We start from the raw sequence: 24,415 nt of genomic DNA, 5'->3' as shown, positions 1-24,415 counted from the left end.
ACAATAGAATTTATTAGATTATTATATATACTCTCTTTTTTTGTAACTCTTTGAGACTGCAAAGAGCAACTGTTGCTTTCTTTTTCTTTTTTTTTGGGGTAAAATTTAAAAAATAAATTTGGAGATGTGCTAATGACTCTATGGTAGTTGTGTAAAGCTTTGAAAAAAAATATTAGTTTTGATTTAGACTTTATAAATTCAAACTTTTTAAAGCACGATTTACTCTAATTTGAACTACCAAGTGCTTTAATTTTGATTGAAACTATTAGATTAATTAGTGTTGATGCCCATTTTTGCAAATTCATGAGAAGGAAAGCCCAATGAAAAGTAAGGCCCAAATAGCCCACCAAGAAGACCAAAGAGCAAGAGAGGTCCAAAGAAAGAAATGCATTGGAAAGTAAGCTGCAACAATACAAATCTGCCGCAGAATACGAATCTGCTGCAGAATACAGCTCTGCCGCAGAATACAGTTTTCTGGCAGAATGGTTTCGGCAGATGAAGATAAATTGGGCCCAAGACCCTTTGATCCAATCAACATTATTTGGCCCATAAAGGCCCAAATCCTTTTGGATAAAGAAGATAGGCGTGAAAGCTAATATGAAGAAGCACGATAAGGAACGGCAGGAAGTGTCAGCAGCAGGAATCACATGAAGAAAAGAAAAGTTAAACAAAAAAAAATGACAAATGCAGCAGGAACGCATGAAAAAATAAGACAAAAAACACACAGCAGGACGAAACATAATTAATCTGCTACGGCAGGAATGACGTGGGAACGAAAGAAGACAAAGGAGCAAGCACAAAAAGGTCGGGACACCACCAACCTGTACCCAACCAATACAAGGGAGGTGGGCCCACGGTCAAGGAGATTCAGAGGGCGTGGTTTGGTGGTGGGGGGAAAATGGGGTTTATATTTGGTTTCCTGCCATAACTTCTTTTGGGAGTATACTTTGCTGGGATGGTATTTTACACAAAAGAAGTAATAAATGGTTGGGACTATCTAATGCATGCCATAGAGCTAGGTAGTGAGATAGCCCAAGAAGTAGAGGTATACAACAAGAACAAACAAAAATGAGTTTTGTCGTGAAATGAGTAATGGTGTGGCAAACAAACTGAGCAATGGCAGTGGTCTGGGCAACCAATGGGTCAATGGGTAGTCTTGAATGGATGCCCACAACGAACCAAAAACAATTGGTGAAGCCCTAAGGGTAAAAGGGAGAAATCTCATTGAATTTGATCACTATAAAAGGAGGTAGCCATGGATGAAAAAGAAGGGGGGAACCTAGAGGGAGGCAGTAAGTACAGGAGACCCAATGAGAAGGGGACCCAAGAGAGGAAACGCCTAAAGGAAAAGACCCAAAGGAGAAAAACAATTTACGTCAAGAGAGTAGTAAAGAAACTAAGAGTTAAAAAAAAAAAATAGAACGGAGAGAAAGAAAGAAAGTGGTAAAAAGAAGAGAGAAAACGCGACAGGAATAGGAGCATGCATCAATAGACCATATTTTCCCTCCCTCTTAGCAAACCCACTCTTTGAAGTCTCCAAAAAAATGATAGCTAGTAGCCATTTAGGCCTATTCTCCAAAATGCACAACTTTTATGGCAGAAGCCTACGGCAAGGTGGTTCAAGTTGGGGTTTGGGTTCCTTCTTGGTTTACTTATTCTATGGGAAGATTCAGTATTTGATTTCGATTGCAAATATATTTGTTTTCTCTCATTATAACTTATATCTGCTGAGCATGTTTTTTTATGACATTTGCCGCATCGGTTGTCCTGCTGTGGCATCTTTACTTGTTGTACTTGTTATTCTGCTGTAGTAACTTTTTATTATATTTACCGTGTTAACTATTATGCTATCTAATTCTTTGCTGCCGAAACTTTCTTCCATATTTGTTGTTACGTGCTTTACTTTGAACCCATTATCCTGCCACAAGTACATATATACATATATTTTGTTTCTCACATTCTGTGCACCTATATAAGTATATTTATGAATATGTTTATGTATATATTTGAGAATATGCTAGCCCATGTAACCTAACGTTTGCTCGATTGGTATTTTCCTTGGGTTTTAAATTTGTTTATGTGTAGAAAGTAGAAAAGTTTTTCTGCAGCAAAAATGAAGAGTAGTCACTCATACTTCATAAGGCTTTACTACACGACAGAAGGCTTAAATGCACAGTAGATAGTTTTACTACACGACGGGCAGCTTTATTGCACAACAAGAGGCTTTACAGCAGAAAGCTCTATTAATACAGCAGAAAGTTTAACTGCACGACAAACAGCTTTATTAGCACAGCAGAAAGCTTAACTTCACAACAGACAGCTTTATTGCATAGCAGAAGGCCTTACAGCAGGCAACTTTAATGCACAACAGACGGCTTCTGCAGCAAACAATTTTATTGCACGGCAGACAGTTTTACTGCATAGCAGAGAAGTTAGACCTGCGGCAGAAACAAGGAATAATCCCACTTTGCAGCATCTTCCCTAGGACTTGGACTCATCGTTTGTGCACAAACCGGATGAAGGAGGGTTGTTATTGGATCGGTCCTAACTCCCTGATCCAGAAAACTTTTGGGCCTAGTGTAGCGGCGGGCGGCCCAGCCCAACACTTGTAAAAAAGGTCCACACAATTAGTGAAAGGAATAAACAGTTTGAAACAAGTAATTATGCTTGATTAATTACAAAATTATTAAAATCATTAAAATTAAACTATTAAAAAGATTGTAAAGATAAAAAGAATATCTAGAAATAATATGGTGAAAGGACATACCGTGACGCCAAAAAGTACCAAGTTTTTATTAACAAAATATGGTAGATAATTTAAATTATCTAACAAAATAATAGGTTTATTTTAAATTTCTTCAAACTATAGAGTAAGCTATCTTTCTTTCTTTTTCTTTTTCTTTTTCTATAACCATCTTGATGAGTCACATGCAACTTGAATATTAAAATTTGGAATAGAATGACCTAAATATTTTATAAAAAAAAAACTATGTCAAAAAACACATAAATTGAGCGATATGTACATTTGTTAAGCTACTTGGTACAAACAAGATTCGTTGAGACAACTTATATTATGATAAAAAAAGATAGATAAATTCAACTAAATAATAAATTTTAGGTAGAATTACAACTCTAATTATTGTTATACACATTAAGTTATATAATGTCGTACATACTTTATTTGAAATTGTGTCTTGAAAACACGATTTTCCAATTATAATTGAAATCGTGTTTAAAAAAAAAAAATTCAATGGTGTATCATACAAACAATGTGTAATTATTACTACTCAAATTACAATTTACATACTTGTGATTTGACCCTAGCACAATTTAGTCGACAAACTTTCCATTGTAACATTCGAACTCATAAATTATAGATTAAAATAAAATCATTAGGGTTCTATCTAACGACTTCTAATCCAAACTTTATGGGTAAAGTTGTAACAATTGAAAAAAAATTGTAGAACTAAATAGCTATTGGGTCAAACCAAGGGGACGGTAATTTATTTGTTCAAAAACTACAAAAATCTATTAATTTTTATGAAGCCTTGACAGGTTCATATTAATTGAAACTTTTAGGAGTCAAACATAGCAATTGATATTTTATTGAATTGTGATTGTATTAAACCACAAGGGGTTAAATTGAAATTTATCCTTACCTATTTAAAAAGTATTAAAACTTTTGAAATATGATATTATAATTGAATTAGTACTTTATTTTTTTATAAATCATAAAATTTATTTTAAAGTTTTCTAACTTTTGGAAACTGAAAATTTTCTTGTAGGATTTTAAAGGGTAAAACCATAAAACGTAGGAACATTCTTTAGGTGCCCTATATTAGGGTCTTTCATTAAATTCAAACATATAACTAATTTAATTTAATTCTCCTTGAATAAAATTGACACCATTTGTACTCATTGATCGATGCAACTATATATCTGTATTTAATTAAGGAGCCTAATATATTAAACCTAGGAAATTGTACCCGATAACCTACTATATAATTCGAGAAACTTCTGAAATCAAAAATTTTAATTTGAGGAATATTTTAAATTTCTTGAATTAAGTAAGAAATTTTTATCTAAAATAAACTATCTTTATTATTGATAAATTATTTGAAACATAGTAATGGATATAGACTGTTGAACACGTTTATTTTTCAATAAAATAATTAAAATAAAAAAAAAACTATCTTAGTAATGTAAATCTTTTGAAGCTTTAGTAATAGAAATAGAATGTTGGATTTGAACCCTGATCGATCTACAAAGCTCTTGGTCTCATGTCATCTTAGTATTACAAAAATATATATACAAAAACCAGCTGCATTCATATAGAAACTACAATACACGATTATAATTAAAACTTCAAACTTAACGGACTAAAAACAAATAGAAATACTTTCTTAATGCATAACAAATGGAAGCCCAATAATCCAAGCTCATTGTTTTTGCCCTTTTTTTTCCCCTAACTCCGTTGCCTAAGACAATTGTAATATATTTTGTGAAAATTGCTCCAACTCTAAACTTGTTATATATGAAAAGGGAAATTTATCTTATGGAGCTACAGTATGCATCAGCTCTGTCACAGCACATGGCCCCAAGCTTCTGTGGAGCCGTCTTGCTATGAAGGAACCACTGCATACAGTGACTGACTCCATTAGATACTACTCGATAAAAAGAGTGAGGAGAAAGGTGGAACTCCTTTACAGTTACCCAAAGAGATATTCACATATAGTGACTTCTTCTTTTTCAAGGAAATGAGGTTCTTAAAAATGGCTACCTTGTGAAAACTTAGCAATCACTACATATAACAAGAATATGATAATAATATACATGGTGAATCTATCCCTAACTCTCCTGATCCGGACAACTGAAAGAAATAATTCCAGGCCTGATGTTGAGGACTATCAAGTGTACCAACTGGATCATACAACTTACCAGCACAGCACACAATAAAAGATAATCGTGAGTGTAGCTAATTATACATATCTCAAGGAGCAATTTGCTGATGCCCAAGTACATACCGAACTCCAATAAAACTTGCAATGACTTGTGCATGTAGGCATTGAAGCCATACTTCAGTATCTGCTTCTCCTACCTTGGAGGCATTGTGGACATCAATTCCCGATAACTCCATCCATCACCTCCGTCGTGCTGGATTTGTTTGATGGTGGGCTTTGCTATCATTCCGTATCCTGTCAGCATACATGGGCAAGCGAAGGATCTCTTGAATCTCATTCAACAAAATTTCCTCTGTGATATTGTCTCTTATGCTCCGAAGCACCTGTTTTTAAAACAAGCAAGCAACTTTAGTAAGTTCAGTTGGCTAAAATTGATATGAATGAGAAATTGTACAAAATTTAGTGACAAGCACAACCTTCCTGTAAGTATTGAGATCATTCGGAGTTGATTTATCTGTTCTGATTCGCATAAAGATCCATTCCTCAGTTTCAGAATCCCACGAACACTCAATAATCTTTCCCGAATATAAAGAAGGATCTGAACCATCTGCAAGTTTTTTAACCTTGGGAATGTAAGAAATTATAACAAAGAGAATATATTACCTATATTTATATCTAAATAAGAATAAGCATAAAGAAATGAAAGAGAAAATTAAAGCATATTCAACAATGTGCCTAATAGCGAAATCATAACCAGGCTTAAAAATTACTTGATAACTCTCGAAATTGGATTAGAAATCCACGAATATTCAGATGCAAATAAGAGATGCAGCACAAAAGCATCCAAAAAATGAGATCGCTCTGGTTAAATCACAGCCCTTTGTTGTTTTTACTTCTTTTTACTTTTTTGGTGCAAAAAATTGCATAACTGTATATTCAAAACAGACAATCAAAACAATAGATCAACAATACTAACTAATCATCCAAGAAATAGGAAAATTAAAAGAAAGAAAAAACAGAAACAGGTAAGAGATGATATCATGCCACATGACTTGGAAGTTTCAATCACTAACACTAAGCAAGAGGTAAATCATGTGAATTTCTAATCTTTTCCAGTTTTCAATATATTAAGCTAGATTACAGTTTTTTGCAACATAACAAGGTACATGGAGAGATCAACTAAGCACAACCAAAACCTACAGGAAAAATAAACAGGCTGTCAAAGATATTAAGAATTTGACAGAAATCTCAACCTACAGGACAATAAAATGCATCAATGCCAATTCTTAGCCCCTTTGAAGGTAAGGTAGTATTATCCAGTCACAGTTACATTTTTATATAATTTATCTAGGTGCTTAAGTAAACAAGAAAAAAAAATCCCATCTGTTCTCAAAAATCTTTTAGGCCAAACTACACTTATCAAAGTTTGGGGTAATGTCATTTTGGAGGGAAGGATAACATTGAACAAAACCCATTAGGCTGCCATATTCTCCTTCACTGCTGCCACTGATCTCCTTCTTCTCCCATATTTTTTTTCCAATCTCTTTAGTATGGGAGAGAGTGATTTGGTATCACAAAGCTGCCGCCTGATGGATTGGGTGGGGCTTTGGTTGTGCTTCTCAGTTGCCAGTCTGATTCGTTCTTGCATTGTAATGTTCAGCCACTTCTCATGCCAAAATTTCTTTCCATTTTGATATGTTTGACCAAAGAGACAAAAAGAGAACACAATTTAAAAGAGGAAAGGGGAGATGTGATGCTAGAGAGCTACAGAGATTTAGTTGGGTCGCTGTTAGCTAGATATGGAGGAAGGTGGGGCCGAGACATGCGTGGATCTTGAGTGTTTGTGTGTATATGCTATTGCGTTTGAAGGAGAGGTGAGGGAGGAGAGGGAAATGAAAAGGCAGAGAAGTTATAAATAAAAAAATGAAAGAAAATTTATTAGCCACTTTTTATTATTAAATGTTGGAAAAATACTAAACTACATCATTTATGGTGTTCAATGGCATCCCAGATTATGGGTTTGGACAGAAGGACCACATTGAACATGTTTCAGAAGTTTGAGGGTGAGACTGAAAAAATTGTAACTTAGAGAGACCCAAATTACATCAACCCCAAATTTAAAGGGTGTAAAGTGCAATTTAGTCAATATTTTATATAAATCTCATAAGTGAAATCTGAGTACTGATTTGTGCCAATATTTTAGGAGCAATCCACATCTGTTTCAGAAATAGATAGTTTTGCAAGATGAGTTAATGAAAAAGAGAGGTGTGTGTGGCATGCATTAACCTTTGAATGCAACCCGACTCCCTTCCATCAGTCTCTTCTTCCCTCGTTCATGCACAAAAAGAAGCTCATGATCATCATCCACCTGTACACAAAAGTGGCTTCATATACTAAGGCCTGGAGTCAACATAGAGAGAAAAGAGAGAGATAACCAAATCAATAGCTAAAACTAATTAATTTGTTAGTACAACCTCGAAGAGAAAGTCAACTGAGTTCATGTGAGCAAATTTCCACTTCAAGAGGCCTTCATGTGTGCGAGGAATATAAGGATCATCCCAACCCTGGAAAAAAATTATCAGTAATAAATTTTGTAAAAACTAAAAAAAAAGGTACAAACACTTGTTTATTGTATAAACCACAGTGCTCTTCCCCCAAATGACGAAGGACAAGCCTTCTACATAGCATTAAGTATGCAGGCACCAGAAAGAGGGCTAGCTAGCTCAGAGGGTTCAGGTCTCTGTAAACCTCTGATGTACTGGTGGTGACCTCAGGGCCTTCTAATACTTAAGTAGAAACATGCTATGTAGTAGGTGAAAGGTCATCCTTATGGCACTGAATACAAGGTAATAGTTGAAAGCTTATCTGATGCGGAAGCACAAACAGAAATTATTTCAATATTTTATTTTGGATTTTCATTGGATTTTTTCATATTTGAAGCTTTATTTATTCAGTTTGAGTTATGATGGGAGTTAAATTTCACGTTCTTAGATGGTGATTAGTAGTTTAGGTTCAGCTAGGATTTAGTAGTTATGTTTATCTCTTTATTTCTTGGAAGCTCTATAAAAGCTACAGATGGTTTATTTGTAGTGAGACTATAATTATCAATCAAAGATTTCATCGTGAAAATACTTTTATGTTTGGTGGTGATTCCAAACAACCCTCAGGTAGCAAAGATTAGGGTTAAGCATGGGACCATTCTAGGTGGTCAAGCCTAGACTATCCTGCATCACTATCTTTATGTCACCGAGCAATACATAATGTTGAACAAATAGATTTTCTCCAAAAAAAAAATTAATTTCTAGGAAAGTTAAACCTCATAAATCAGACAATTATAAATGATGTTTGAATCCCATAATTTTATCACTATTTTCAATCCTCAACAACCTGAAAAATAAGACCATCTGATTCATGAGAAAGCTTTGGAATGAACTCCTTCAACACCTTGGTAACAGTAGAGAGCAACCAAAAGTCTTTCCTCCTCACCTGACAAACATTTAAACAAATCAACAACTAATCCAGCAGTACTTACCCAAAAGAAAACAGCAGAAAAGAGATAAATGAAAATATAATTGAATTTCGACAGTCAAATAATACATACCCTAAAAGGTTCAAGGTCGTATCTATAATAAGGATTCCTACATTGGTAAAGATTGACGCGTTCATAATTCCGAGGTTCAATCACTTCTTTCTCAAGCATTTTCCAACGTTCATAGAAAGGCCGCTGTTTCATTCATAATACCATATAATCAATGCATCAACAGAGAGGGAAAGGGGGAGGAGGGGAAGAACAAATCCAGAAGAAGTATGCACTTAATTTTACTTGTAAAGAAATAAGTAAAGTGGATTAACGACACATGGGATCAAAAACAGCTTAGGCCATTTCACCGTCAGGAATACAATGTTGACTATTCTGTTAGCTGTATTACTAATAAAGCACATTTGTCTGTCCCAAAATCTAAGCCAAATGGGAAACTTCAACAACTTGACAACAAAATATATCATAATGAGAACAGTGGAGGATATAAATCCAGGAGAATAGCTTACATATCTTACACAATTGTTTAAATATAAATAATATCCACTTATCATTTCTTTTTGTGACCCAGAAAGAAATCCTATAATATCCATTCAAATATCAACTTCAGCAGGCATGTTACAAGAATAGCAAATGAGATAGATCTTAAGTCAAGATTAAGGAAAATTAATTTATAAGAGGAAGATTTAAGAATATATGATTTTCCAGAACCAGAAAAAGGAATATATGAATATAAGCAAAAGGAGAAAGGCAAATGCATGATGGCCAATATAATCAATGATTTGAGAAAATGAATATATTCATAATAAGCAAAATTGGCACCAATTGAGGACAAGAAGAGGGATAGGCAAACAGAAAAACAATCTATTAGTATGAGTTATTTAATTCAAGATGAACCAATAAGAAGGATATATTAGAGGCTGTGAGATAAGTCCTGATTCCCAAGCAAATTTTAGTGAATATTGGTCACCATGAAACTAAAGGAAGAATTCATATTACAGACCAGAGTACTGGAGATAATAGCTGCCCCATGTTGGGTGGCTGAATATTGTACATGAACCAAACAAATAGAGGGATCACTGATCCACATGTTGTTGGTGGAAGATAATAAGGCTTTAAAAAAAAATTAAAAAAATCAGTACTACATAAGGAACTGATAATCTTCTTTGCCATGAACTGCATACACAGCAGTGCTTATGGAAAAAGGATTTGAGAACAACAATCATGTCAAAGGGTGAGAAAGCATGGTAACCAAGTAGTAATTCGCATAGGGATTTATGCAAGCAATATATCATATATAGTGAAAACCTAAATACTGAAATAAAGGTTTTCCTGCACAATGAGAATGAGACATTTAGTATGTTTTTTTAATATAAATACTGTAAATCCAACCTCTATTATAGAAACTTGATTGATTGCCATCATATCATAGATAAGATATCTTCTCTCTTTCTTATTTGTATCAGGAATTTTATCAATTATCATCTCCCCATCAAGTAACGTATAGTGATGAGTCTTGTCCGCTAAACCCTTACACACAAAAAAGAAAAAAGCAAAAAATAGGAAAATGTCAGACAGGATCACATCAATAAAAAGAAGACATATTTAACATTGAACACATGGGGCATTGAAACAGCAGAGATATATGCATGCATACATCAGTTGTGTTTCTGCAAGGAAACCTCATCTGGACCCGTCGAAAATTAAAATTCCTATCAATTAAGTAACATCCATCCACGGTTATTAGCATCATATATCGTGTCCCGTCAGCTTTCCATGTGGCATAATAATAACGTTGCCTTAACAGTTGCAGATTGTCCCTGAATGCCATAAAATGGAACTCAGTCAGACGCATGATGAAACCACAATCAAGGGGAGCACCGAATGGAAATGAACTTCTACAATCAACTGCAATAGAAAGTTGCCTTGCTGATCTGTAAAACTACAATGCCATGCAAGAAAACAAGAGCTACTATTTTCTTAACAAAATCTTTCAGATAATCAGTAAAAATCAGTTTCTAGTACCACATTCACTGCAATGCCAACAACCATAGTGACTCTAGTTCACGCACTGCACACTGGTGTTTGACTAGCATTCAGCTTTTCACAAACATTCAGTGACTCTAGTACATGGTTAAAATCAGAAATTACAATTAGCACAGTAGCCATTCACTACTCCTTATTGAAGCAAAGTGATGGCAGCCATGAAAAAAGGGAATGGCTGGTGTGCGAATTGTAATTCTGACTTTAACCATGTTTGAAATTCCAAATCCATAGGGAACACATGATATCTGATAGAGATGAGGTTCACATGGTTTCAAATGTCATGCCACAAGGAGTCTTTGGTAAAACCAGTTAATTAAATAGTACAGTAGTGATGAGCAATTTGAACTTCGTGACAGAAATGTAACTTTTGCAAAATTTGTGCAAATTTCATGTTAGTATTATCACTGTGTTTCCAAAATAAGCTTAAACTCGAAGTTTTCAAGAGTTTTAGGAGTATTCTCTAAATTTTTTTGACAGTCTATTCTATTTTTATTAGGTTATTCTAAAACAGTGAGTCCAGAGTCTCTCAATCCTAGTAATACAAGAAAGGCCCAATACGTTTAGTCATGTTCAAAGGATCAGCTCCAAGTTCCATTCCTTTCTTCATTCTCTATCTTTTCTTCTTATCTCTCTAATTCTCTTTGAACATTGCAATAACTGTCCGTTTTGCTATTTAAATAAAAGCAGCAAATCAAAACAACCACATAAGGATATTAAAAAGATAATAGCAAAGTCACATTCAGGCAATCATTTTTTTTTATAAGTACATTCAGGGAATCATATTAAACTTAATTTCAAGGTTAATTCCCTTCCCCCATACCTTCACCTCTACCCCCAATAAAAAGGGAAAGATGACTGCAGTCCTACACAATAGACAAGAATTAAGGAGAGGAATTTGGATGCAACATTTTTTTAATGATTCAGTTGGCCAAATAAGGATCAATGTCATATATTTTGTTCACCGCCAGTCCTAAGCTCGAAAAGGATGCTTGTGATGGGTTGACAACCGGTGTAAAATTTAGTCACACTATTATATCCTCAGTTCAAAGGAGAGTGACTGATGCACCAGTAACAAGTTGAGGAAACGAAAAAGGGTAGAGAAAGACCAAAAATAACATTAATAGTAATAGTAAAAAAGGACATCAATTAAGTGACTGAGCATATGACTTCAGATAGAATAGAAGATGGAAAAAAATACATGTAGCTGACCCTGACTAATTTATTATGTGACCAAGCATATGGCTAAGGCTTTGTTGTTGTTGTGAATACACCTAAAACAACCACAGCAATATAGACGGCAGGCTTATTTAAAATGTCCAATATATAATTTGGTCCTTGTTCAACCATGCATAGAACATCTGGGCTGATTAATTCACGCACTTGGTCAAAAAAAATCTTGAGAGATTGGTAAATGAAAACCATAGCAAGCGCTCTGTCTTCACTGAGCTCCAAATAACATGGAAAGGCAACTCCACAAGAATGATACCTCTTAAGTTAAATCAGAACGTGACAAGAAATTTAAAATGTATTTATCAATGATTTTTATCTCAAAATTCTACAAATATAAACTGACTGATATATTTATCGAAGAGCTAGTAAAAAATGTGGCCAATTCCTTCTTTTTTTCCTGCTGATAAACAAAGACAAACTTTTTCTTGTATGTACCATACCTAGTTAATCTTAACTGTTAACATAGGATATTGTCTTATTTAATATATATTTTATAATAATAGATGAATGGGTAAGATTAGCAAGGTATTGGCCCTTAAACCACACACTGTTCTTGAGCTACACTAATCAAAAACACTCTTCTTGAGCTACTATTCAAAGCCCCAGAACAGCAACCTGTGAACTTGAATTTTCCCCTTTATTTCACCTTCAAACAAATCCCTTCCTTACCCTAATTCCAACCCCGAGTGCCTAGTATTTTTCCAGCCTTTTCCACCACAAAATTCATACCAAGACACCCTAATTTATCAATTTCTCCTCAAATTCTTTGTCCTACAATGGTTTGGACTCAAAAATTTTGTTCCCTGCATCATTAATTCTAAGTTTTCTCCTACACATATCAATAATCTTGCATACCTAAACTTGAAACTCAAAAAGACAAATAACAACAAACCATTCTTTCCAAGAAAAACTTCTGCCTACTTCATAAATGTGACAGTTGAACACAGAAAGCATACCAATGATTGAGGCACAAGTAGCCGCAAAATGCTAAATTAATACAACAGAAAAGAACAACAGAAATTAACTTTTACTACAGATTCAGGTAACTGAACTTGTTAAGAGAAACTGGGTGTGACCCTGGAAATTGTGTGTTTCCTCTTGCCTGAAATTAAAGGAAAAATCAGTCAGAATGGCTATTAAACATTTAAATACATGAATTGGGAAAAACACAACACAACCAATTAGCAAGTACGTGAGAAACGTCTTAATGGACTGAAAAGAATATTAAAACAACACTATGGAAATATTTGCTTGTAGAAGCTCAAGCAAATATGAACGAAGCAGCAAAGGCAACGACAAAAAGTAGCAAAATATTATATAAGAGATGTCTGAGTGATCTGAAATAATTATTAAAAGACTGGAGTTAGTGTGCTGGAAGAACCTATAGCAACATAAATATCATTTGACTTGCAAATCAAATTATGTACCAAATATTACAATAAAAATTAGAGAAACAATGCAAACTAAGATTTCTCTATCTTAAATACAACGGTGTAATACTGCAGACATGACAAATTAGAGAGGAGTTTAAAGAGCCTACCCCAACACCCAACCGAAGTGTCTGATAGCAGAAATGACGCATTGCATCTTGCTGGTCCCTAGGTATCTCATCTCCTAATACATCATCATTGGTCATCTCTACATCTATCTCATGGGCCTCCTGAAACAAATAAAAGGTTTGTTAAAACCAAAAACCAAGCATATGTAAGGTAAATGAAGAGCATGCAAAAACCGATACAAAAAAAGCAAACTGTTGCTGGTTCCATCAAATTATCAATAAGAGTAGCTACCACATATGCCATCTCAGATAACAATCTAATGGGGGGGTACCTTAACAAAGTTCCACACAAGTGTATCAATAAAGAATAAGACAACTTGCAATAAGAAAATACAGTCATGTACAAACTTAACATTAAATTTCTAGCCATAGTTTGTTTATCAATAAAGCATTTTAACTTCAAACAATTTTCTTGTAGAAATTTTTACAAGATATAACCTAACTTCCCTTTATACTCAGTAGTGAGGTCTGTTTAGTTTCAAGACATAGGACTATTAGAGCAACCCAACAAAATTATACCAGATAGGAGTAACTAAATAAAAATTAGATTTTTATGCTGTGTAGAGGGAGCCTAAGAATAATGTTGAAACTTATCAAAGTGCAAAACTGAACTTTTCTTCAAATCTTAAATCAGATCACTTGACCATATCTGAGGCCTAGTAAAGATGTTAGAGGAGGATATTAACCCCCAGCTGTAAATTATAGCTAGATTATAGACCTGACTTGAGAAAACAATCTAATTTTCAGTGTATCTAGGGCAGTTGATTTTATGTGCACAAACAGGCTTTTTTTTCAAAACAACAGGCAAATGACTCTCAAGGCTAAAATTATCATTTACCACCACAAGCAGCAGCTTTCATTGGGATCACACCAACCATATAGTGAAAATAATTTCAGAAACTATCACCAAACTATACTTTCAAAACAATGCATACATGCAAGGGAGCAGCCGAAACTCCATCATCATCATCATCTGGCACCGCTTCACCATTAAGATCAAGATCAGAAGATCTTTTCCACTCTGGAGTTGGAGGGCAAACAACCATCTCAGGCTTCTTTTCATGATAAAATGTATACAGTGCATCAATATAGTCTGGTTTGTAAATTCCCGGAGGACGTGTGTCAGCAAACATTTTGATTGCCTGCAGAATAGTCAAAGCACCCCCCAAAAAAAAGAACACATTTAGAAAATATTAAAACTCAATTAACATGCTTATCCAAGTTTCAAAGATCAATAAACAACAGACCTGGGTGACAGAAGCTTGAAGTGAGCGCATAATATAATGAACAATCATATATCCAGTGCGATTATGCCCATGTGTACAATGGACAAGAATATACTTCTTTGAGTGTTTCTGGCGAGAGACGAATTGTGAGACCTGAAAAGAAAAGGTACATTACAGATAAAGAATTCATACATATGCACACACACACACCACATATAAGGCTTCAAAAGCAATTGCTTAACATATAAGCCATATGGACACTAATAATTCCAGACAAAAGCATTGGCCAGTCTTCCATGGGTGATTCCAATTGGGAAAATTTGACAATCCAAGAGAAGATGATTTTTATTATAATTAAAGAAATGGGTGCACATGAAAACCAAAACAAGGACTACCCAGGAGGTCACCCATCCAAAGAAAGATGATTAATGCTTGAGATAAAATTTGGTGCACAAATGTGCACATGAAAAACAAACCAAAGGACCACCCCAGAAGGTCACCCATCCAAAAAAAGATGACTAATGCTTGAGATAAACTTTGGTGCACATGTGTGCACATGAAAAACAAAACAAAGGACCACCTTTGTTTCTTATTGCTGCTATATGCGTACATACTACTTGTGTTTCAACTCATTAAATGATACATGAGCAAAATATTTATTAAAAGAATAAACCAATAGAATTATATATAATACATCAAACTACAGAGCAGTCAGATACAGACGGATGTTTAAAAGAAGAAACAATACCTCATACTTTGGTACTTTACCCAAAAAAAAAACAAAAAGGGAGGAAGAAGAAGAAACAATACCTCATAGACAAAGTTATTTACAGAAGCATTGTCAGGTACAGAATCCCGCCCCTTGCATTGAATCTAGACCACAAAACAATTTGAGGGGGAGAAATAAGAACCATTCAATAATAAATCACCCAAAACAAAAGTAAAAAAGAAGAGTTCAAACACTCAATTAGAGGTCGTAAACAGAAAACAGGAACTATATTGCAATCCACTGATACCTTAACATGCTTGATGCCCTCTTTCTTCAAATCTGTTGCTGGATAGTAACGAGTAGTATTTGTCAAATCAATCACCAAACCAAGCTGAAAAATAAGTGAAAAAAACTTAGATACCATGCAAACAAATCCCTCCACCCAAAAAAATTGTTATAAAAAGTTTATTAAAAAAAACAATTCTTTTATGTTATTTTCTAACAGGAACATGCATGTTTCATTTATCTCTTTCTTTTTTGTTAAAAGAAAAACAGCCTGGATGTAATATGCTCAAATGTTTTGACAGAGATATAAAGCGCATCAACAAGAAGTTCCAAGTTCAAGAGCTATTTCTAAGTTAAACACAATATTCTTCCCTTCCTAAATGAAGAGAGTTCCCACCTTTGAAAAATTCATAGAAGATGCGATGAATCATAAAAAAAAAAAAAAAAACCTTCAAAACCTAGGATTACTTACTTTTCTTCCTAAAACTCTTTGTTGATGAATCACTTGCTTAAATGAGTATCTTTTACCAGGAGGAACATTGTCATTGTAAGATTCACCAAGTGGAACCTTAGAAGGAATCATGACACCACATACTTCCTGACCAGCAGCAGGGCATTCCAACCAACCTGCAATATGAAGAAAAAAACAGTTAAAAAAGGCAAGGGAGATGGCAGGCAAAATAAAAACTTCTAATATAAACCAAATAATTTAATAATAAAAAAATTCATTCCTTGCGTCTGTAAAATGTATTTGTAGTATATGGGACCTTTTTCTTTCTCTTTTTTGGATTCTTGGCTAACCTATGATTGTCAGGAGAAATACGAGCGAGATAATAGCCAAATAAGACCAACTCTCAACAATGACAATCACTTAGATCATATGAACGCTACAAAAACTCTCAAGTTCCCAAGAGAAATGGAATCATTTTTTTCCAATATACGTATTTCACATTATGACTAAATGAAAAATTGGCACACATCCCACCAAAACAAGATGCTGCCCATTACAATGCTTTTTCCCTTCCATTACAAGCAATCTAAGTGATCATTGTATAGTTTTCATATTAGTGGCAGAGCCAGGATTTGGCTTTTAGGAAGGCAAAATTTATATACACATATACACGTGTGTGCACACACATGAGTATGTTAAGTGTATTTTAGTGTCAAAAGTCAAAACACATAAAATGATAGCTTATTCATTACATTGTGTTTATATGTTACAAATGATCTTCACGAATAAGCCTTTTTTTAGTTTTTTTCTAAGTCAAAATTACACTTATGCAAAAGTAAAAGGATAGAGATTAAATTACTACTATGCCCTTATTATCAAAAGTAGAATAAAAAATTGGGGGTAATTTTGTACTTTTCTTCTTAATGCCATTTTCTTTCCCTTTTTCTTCCCAATTTGGAAGGAGAAATAGTGGGCCTGGGTGGAAAACTTCCTCCGCCCCAATTTCTATCCTCCCCCATCTCACTCCAACCAAAAAATGGAAAATCACATCTTCCTCTTCCTTCTCCCATTTTCCCATCCTCTCCCCACCGCAACCAATCATAGCATAAAAGACATTGATAGAATAGGTAAATTTTTCTTCCCATTATTATTGAATGAATTTTGACTAATAGAAGAGATAATAACGTACTGATTATAAGTATGGTAATTTTAATATATCAACAAGAAATATATAAAATAAATTCATATGAAAATATGAAAACCAAAAAAAAATCAAATTATAATTGGGGAGAAGGGGGAAATCTAAACAAAACCATTAACTTCAAATATTTTGCAGGAGGGGGAAAGGGGCAATTGCCGCCTGGCTCTGCCCTTGTTTCACATTACAAATTTCATACATACTTCATGATCAATAATGATCATATACGTTCGTCATCAAAAAATATATATAAATATCATATATGTTGGAAATATTAGAATTCCATTCAACTATAGCTGAAGTTTGGTCCACGTACACGTCAATTGCTTCTTTTGCTTCTTTATTTTTTCAATAATTCAATAATCAATAGTTATAATGGGAGAAGAAAGATTTCAATCCTAAACATCTCCACCAAAAATATGAGGAAATGCCAATTGAATTGCAAGGCTCTTGGCACTTTCATTTTTTATTGCACATTAGAAACTTTCAGGTGTAATTGGGTGTTTACGAAATTCATAAACAATTGAATATTCAACAATGTGGAGTCAAATGTCAAGGCGCTTAAAACTAGATTCTTAAGATTGTTGTTTGAGTGGTCCAAAACCATATGAACTGTGTGCATAACAAATCCCCTCTTCTCAAAATTTTATCATCTATAAGAGACAGAGAGAGAGAGAGAGGGAGAGGGAGAGAATACAAATTGCCAAGGAACTCTAATGCCCAAAAGAATGACAAAATTACTCTAGGAAACAACACAATTCCACCAAACTAAACAGTAGAATTGCACTATTGACAATTAACTCTATGCAAATCCCACCCCCCACCCGGGCCTCTGAAAAAAATAAACAAAACAAAACAAAAGAACTTACCAGGGGGAAGCCTGCTTTTATCATAAATTTTAACGTTTTTTGTATGATAAAACTGATCATATGCAACTGGTTGAGATACATGGACTGGTCTGTCATCTGGACGTTCTCTTTTCAATCGCTTGCGTCTTTCATCACGCTCCTAACATGAGAAGCGCGCTAGATCAGCCATCATAAATAAATTCTGGCACACAGATACCTACTTCAATGCTTATCTCTTGGTGCGTGCATGCATGTGTGTGTGTATGAGAGAGAGAGAGAGCACAATACTACTTAAACCAGGAGTTATAGCATCCAATTTCATCAAAAACAAAGTTTGTTAGGTTAAAACTTAAAACAACTAAAATATTAAATTTACACCTGTTATCAATGCATATGAAAAAGAGGGAAACTTTCTTCCACCATGCTATTCTAAGTCCCCATGTACAGGGGGCCAAAACATAACTAGGATCTTCTGCATTCTTATGGTGTGCATAATTTAACTTGTGGTTCAACCACTGGAACTGAGCATATTCATGGGTTTAATTCCATAAATGGTATAGTTCCAATAAAATTTAGCCACTATTTTATGGATGGATCCATTATAGTTGCTTGTTGGGCTCCTACTAACAACGCGCTACATGAGTCCCTTGGATGCAGTGAAAAGTTGGCAAGGGTTAGCTAGGGCATTCCCTGTAAGCAAAATGTTTGTTGGGGCATCCCAACTAGCAAGTCAACAATGTGCTGCATCAAACCCCATATACAGTGAAAAGTAGACAAGGGTTAGCTAGGGTGTTCCCTGTAAGTGGCACAATACAAAGGCATAACTTTGGTGGACTAGTGCGGGTAAAAAAGTAGGTCCAATAAAGTAAGATTTGTTTAGGCACTCGGAATATAGGTTCTTTAACCAGGAAACTAATAGAAGCAATAGATACAATTATTAGGAGGAGAATAAACATATTGTGTCTTCAAGAGACTAAGTGGGTAGGTGAAAAATCTATAGAAATTGAACGTACATGATATAAATTAGGGTATACATTACTAGACAATCTTTTTTTAATAACTCGATATAAGGAGAGAATATTTCTTCAGGTTAGGAGGATTAGTGGTATAATTATGTTAATAAAACTTGCCCTAGGAGAAGAGACAATTAACATAGTTAGTGTGTACAATCCTCAAATAAAATTAAAGGAATCCATTAAGCATAAATTTTGGGAGGACATGGATGAATTGATTCGCGGGTTACCGAATGAGGAAAAAAATTTATTAGAGGAGACCTGAATGTTCATGTTGGAAAAGATAGTGGGGGGTTTTAAACGAGTTTATTTAGCCCTTTAGTTTAAAATAAGGGTCTAATAGTAATATTGTCCTAAAATGCTCTATTCCTTTCCCTCTATGCTACTCCCAAACAACGTTATTTACCTTCCATTCCTTTATTTGAGAACATTCAAACAAGATACTTAATTTCATTTCATTCCATTCCATTCATTTATTCTTCATTCCTTTCTATTACTTAAACACATTTCATTCCTTTATAATTTCCTCATTCCATTCCTCTATGAACTCTCAAACAAAGTACTGGTACCTTTAAGGGTGGGACAACATTAGTCTGATGCAGCCCTAGGCAAATTATCGATCACAAAAATAATACTAGTAATAGGGGCTTTGTTATTGGTCATCTGTTGCTGCATTGTCCTCTTGTTTTTGATTTGTGTGCTTTCTTTCTTATTTTGTCGAGTCGGGTTGGCTTGGGTTATGCCAATTTTTGTCGATGCTATGTTGGAGTCTTCGGGTGGAGTTCAGGGAGTTCGTGGACGAGTACAAGCATGGAGGACAACTCTGACGTGTCTTATGCGGTGTATTTGGATGGAACAAAATCACTGTACATTTGAGGGGGAGGAGCTATCTTTGCCAAAGCTCAAGTTTCTCTTTTTGAAGACTTTATTCAAATGGTAATTGCAGTCATTTACTCTATCCATGTTTTCTATGATTAAGTTCCTAGATCCTTTAAGCCCCTGCTGTTGATGTGACTTTGCTCTTTTCATTCTATGTTCTTTATTTTCACTTTTTTTTTTATAGGTAATAGATATCTTCATTAAAAAAAGTATGTCATGTTCATGATGATGAACAGAATGTACTAGAAACAAATAAAAACAAATCAAATAGAGATAGAATGTAATAGATATCTTTATTTTCACTTGTGTTGTCATTTTTTTATTGTATACTTTCCATATACAGTAAAGCTGCCTACCATGACCTCTCCCACCTTTCCTATACCCCACAAAAGTGGGACTTTGTACACTGAGTACATCCTCTATGAACTGCACTTATTTATCAAAACAAAAAAACAAAAAAAAGGAGGGTGGGACAACAATTTTATCCTTACTTAAAAAGTGGAAAAAATGGATGTTGCAAATATTGTAGGGTGATACCAAAAGATGGCTTAACCACTCAACATAGGGTGGTGATACTAGATATTTGTATTAGAAATAACTTGACTCCACTAGAAAAGAGCTCATATCTAAACTACACAAAACCTTCACAAAAAGACTTCATACATGTGGGATTACCAAACTATCTTCATGGGGAGCTAGATTTAGATCAATAACTAAAATAAGTAAACTGAGAAAATTCATCCAATTATAATGACTGACAGCTAACAAATTCTTCTCTGGAAAAAGGGGGCAGCTAAGTCAAAAGAGAGAAAAAAGAAAAGTACCCGGCGCGCTATATCAACTGCAGACTCTATACGTTCTTCTGGTGCTGTGTATTCTTCTATATGCTGCCCAAAAACGTCTTCATCTTCTTCAGGTACCGGTGAGGCATTCAAATCCATGGAAACAATCATTCAACATCCAAATGCCCGCAATTCTCTCGCGGGAATTACGAGCTCATTATCTGCATCATTTGCATTGTACTTTGCATAAACCCCACGTCCCAAAAATAAAAAATACCAACCAGCAATGAGAAATAAAAATAAAAATCTTAAGGGAATCTTTATAGCAACCATTAAGTTCAGCTGAAGCAGTAAGTATGAAATAGTTGCAATAGTATTTATTTAATTGAACATGGAAATCATAATTAAGTAACACCAATCCTACGCAAATTATAGTTTTCCAAAACTCCAAGCAAACAAAAAAAAGAAAAACCCAAAATATTTCAAAAGTAACTTTTCGTCTTTCATTCCACGCATTTTCTCACTACCCAAACAGCACGAAAGTTCAGAAAGACATGCAGCTAAACCCTAGCTAAAGCGAATTTCAAACCAAAACCAAAAAAAAATGGAAAAAGTTTAAAAGTTTGCTTTGAAACAATCAAAGTAGAGAAGCAAAAACCTGAATGCAATCGACGACGAAATTCTGGCCGGAACGACGATCCAGCTCGGAAGCTGAAATTTGTTGCGCAGAAAATTCAAATTGAGGTTTCCACGATCAGAGAAAAAAAAAAATGAAGGAAGGTTGTTAAATTGTGGGCGTGGAGAGAAGGAAAAACCCTAGAAATTGTAGTACCTTTGGTGTCCTTCGTTGCCAGTGAGAGACGAAACCCTAGCTAGTCAGAGAGAGCGAGAAATTGAGAGAGAGAGAGAGAGGGGTTTGTTGAATTGGAGAAAGAAGTTAATAGGTTCTTTATAACTAATCAATCCCTAGAGAGAGAGAGAGAGAAACAGACAGAGAGAGAGAGAGAGAGAGAGAGAGAGGGGGGGAGAGGAAATACACAATTTTGGAGTTACTAACTTTATATATATACCATGGGATTAAAAAAATTAAAAGACAAAAACAAAAGATTTATCAAAAAAAATTAAAAATAGAAAGAAATGATTTTGTTAGCAACGCAGGTAAGATGCATTTAACATTTTATTATTAAATAATATTTTCATATATTTAAAAAAAAAAACAAAGTCAAAAGTGTATTTTTTAGTTTTTGAGAAGTGTGCATTACAGTTTATAATTTAATATTTATTAATATTTTAACTTACGCACTTAAGGTATTCATTAGCTAGACTTAAAAAGAAAAGTAAAAGTGAAAATGTAAAAAATTGGAGTTGAATCTTTTTTTTATTTTTAATTAACCTCAAGTTATTTGAGTGGGGAAGATTGAATCGGGGGTGGTGACATCATGTGTTAGATATTCAAAAAGAAAAGTAAAAGTGAAAATGTAAAAAATTGGAGTTTAATCTTTTTTTCATTTTTAATTAACCTCAAGTTATTCGAGTGGGGAATATTGAATTGGGGGTGATGACATCATGTGCTTGATATTCAATATAGGGTGAAGATAAACCTAGCCAAATAATTAATCTCTACTCCTCTTCTTCTTCTTTTTCTCAACATTTTCTTAATAAAATAATATATCTCATTTTTAGAATGTGCTGCAAGTAGTTATAATTTTTTTGAGTGAATATAGGAGGGTTTAGTGGCTGTACATGACTAGCTTGGCCAATATCGAAATTGGATGTTGTACCATGTAAAACTTGTTATGTGATTAAGTGATGAATTGTCTTCTCGTTGCCCTCCCTAACAAGTCATGTTTAAAAAAGAAATTGATGAGGGTATGGCTACCTCTTCTCCTTATATGGAAAATTTTAAAATTGAGGGAACGAGAATAAATATCCCTCCCATTTGTTTGATTTTTTTTTTCTTTCTTAAGTGGGTTTGTTTGAATGTTTTATAAATTAAGTTGGGGGAAAGGGGAGTGGCCATGTAATTGACAATTATGACATTCATTTGCTAATTTTAAAGAAATATATATAATGTAAATTGACATTAAAGGTTATATTTGACCATTTAAATTTTTTTTTTAATATAAGTTGAATCTCTCTCTCTATCAAAATTTTCATCCAATTTAGGGGAATATTTTAAAAGACACAAAGAAAAAAAAATAAGGAGTGGTAGATAGTAGATACCCTTCAAAGTTCATTTATGATTAGAACCCTCTATAATTTTAATGTTATATGGAAGTTTGCACTATAACCAACCTCAATGGTCATAAGTCAGAGCCCTCTCTAGTGAGAAGTCTCCAAAGAAGAGTAACAATATTTTTGTTTTAACAAATAATAACACTTCGTGAAAAATAGTAATATTAATAATAACACTATTCTCTATCAAAATAAAAAATAAAACAATAATAACACTATTCTTGTTTTATATATCATTGCTATTTGCCATTCGATCATGACATGCCCAACTTCTTGTCTCTTTCTGTTTTCTTTTTGTCAATGATGATTGACTTCTAAACAGAAGGCAGGTTTCATGGTTCACCATGTTTTTTTAATTCTCAAAAGCTTAATTATATTTATTTTTTAGTTTGCCAATAAGCCTTTCGCCCTCGAATTGGTTCTATTATTAGTCAAATTATAATAAGTCAAAACAACATTTTAACAGCACTAAAGCGAGCATAGAATTAACATCATTAAGAGGCAATTAATATACATACAAGTTAAAAAATAATAAATATTCAATTACAAACATGTGCACTTTTCGATTAAAAAATGTTATGTCTATAATATTTTTTATAATATTTTTACAACAAATCTTAAGTAGTAGGTTGTCATAGGTTGTTATTGATGGGGAAAAAAAAAATAATTGTAAGTTTAAATTATAACCAATAACATCTTATCACCTATGATTTGTTATGAAAATACAGTGCATATAGCTCATATCTAAAAAAATTAATGCTTGTCAATAACTTTTGATGTGTCCAAATTCAATACATTTATGTGCGTGTTTTTTTTTTGGTTAATTTTTTTTTTTAAATTTTAGAATCTTGTTTTTTGTTAAAATAATTGTGCATGTTCGTGCACAAGCCCATTAAACTCTAGGCCCGTTATAACTTATTTGTTTTTTTTTTTGCTAAACCATTATAACTTATTTGTCACTCATATTACTTGTACTACATATATGTCTTTCTATATAATAGTACTGCATTCATATTACTTTATATATAAAACAGTTTCATGTGCAATTTTCATTGTCAAATACAATAGTATGGCTTTTCTAATTCTAACATGGTATCAAAGATTTTAACCGTGCACATTTTGACTTATTTTCTCACAAGAGTTGTGCTAAGAATATTACAAATTTTATTATAAAATACTTATAAATTGATATTTCATTAATTAAAAAACAAAAACAAATATTCATTTATTGAATAACAATTGTTTATCTCACTAAGAGTGTTCATTTTAAACCTCAAGGAATTGACTTAATGATTCCTAAAGACTCATGATATCCGCGAGATCCTTAGTTCAAAACTTCTTGCCAACACCTTGGAACCATCCCCAAGGGATTTCTTTGTGTAATAACTCGATGTGTGTGAGACAGGGAGACTACACATGCCCAAGTAAATAATCAGATACTTGAAGAGGTCTGAATATCCTTATTTATATATTTTTTTTAAAGTCTTCACTTTATCCTCTACTAAATACAACATGT

General features: G+C 33.8%; 1 protein-coding gene across 2 annotated transcripts; it reads right to left on the bottom strand.

The window, feature by feature from the left end:
• Window positions 1–4,781: 4,781 nt before the first annotated feature.
• LOC142610201 (uncharacterized) lies at window positions 4,782–21,701 on the bottom strand. 2 transcript variants are annotated; one of them, XM_075781952.1, is made up of 19 exons: window positions 21,497–21,701; window positions 21,323–21,375; window positions 20,707–20,885; window positions 18,012–18,150; window positions 15,966–16,120; window positions 15,516–15,599; window positions 15,310–15,372; window positions 14,521–14,652; window positions 14,209–14,415; window positions 13,256–13,375; window positions 12,768–12,817; window positions 10,097–10,259; window positions 9,832–9,969; window positions 8,503–8,625; window positions 8,289–8,387; window positions 7,376–7,465; window positions 7,188–7,269; window positions 5,378–5,508; window positions 4,782–5,284 (listed from the first exon to the last, which is right to left on the bottom strand). In XM_075781952.1, the coding sequence occupies exons 3-19, from the start codon at window positions 20,833–20,835 to the stop codon at window positions 5,141–5,143; spliced, it is 2,049 nt and encodes a 682-aa protein (XP_075638067.1). In that variant the 5' UTR covers window positions 20,836–20,885; window positions 21,323–21,375; window positions 21,497–21,701; the 3' UTR covers window positions 4,782–5,140. The 2 variants fall into 2 exon arrangements, with proteins under 2 accessions (XP_075638067.1, XP_075638066.1); XM_075781951.1 differs by having other exon boundaries at window positions 21,323–21,701.
• Window positions 21,702–24,415: the final 2,714 nt, after the last annotated feature.

This window comes from Castanea sativa, chromosome 9 (assembly GCF_040712315.1).
Source record: "Castanea sativa cultivar Marrone di Chiusa Pesio chromosome 9, ASM4071231v1".
In the NCBI taxonomy this organism is placed as follows: domain Eukaryota; kingdom Viridiplantae; phylum Streptophyta; class Magnoliopsida; order Fagales; family Fagaceae; genus Castanea; species Castanea sativa.
This window is presented reverse-complemented; position numbering and strand designations above follow the sequence as displayed.

What these genes read in the sequence shown, in the direction of transcription:
- LOC142610201 (XM_075781951.1), bottom strand. Translation starts at nt 20,835, where the DNA reads ATGATTGTTTCCATGGATTTGAATGCCTCACCGGTACCTGAAGAAGAT. An exon ending in CTTGCAGAAACACAACTGAT is followed by an intron (nt 9,970 to 10,096) that starts GTATGCATGCAT and finishes TTTGTGTGTAAG; the next exon opens with GGTTTAGCGGACAAGACTCA. An exon ending in CAGATGGTCTTATTTTTCAG is followed by an intron (nt 7,466 to 8,288) that starts GTTGTTGAGGAT and finishes ATTTTTTTCCAG; the next exon opens with GGTTGGGATGATCCTTATAT.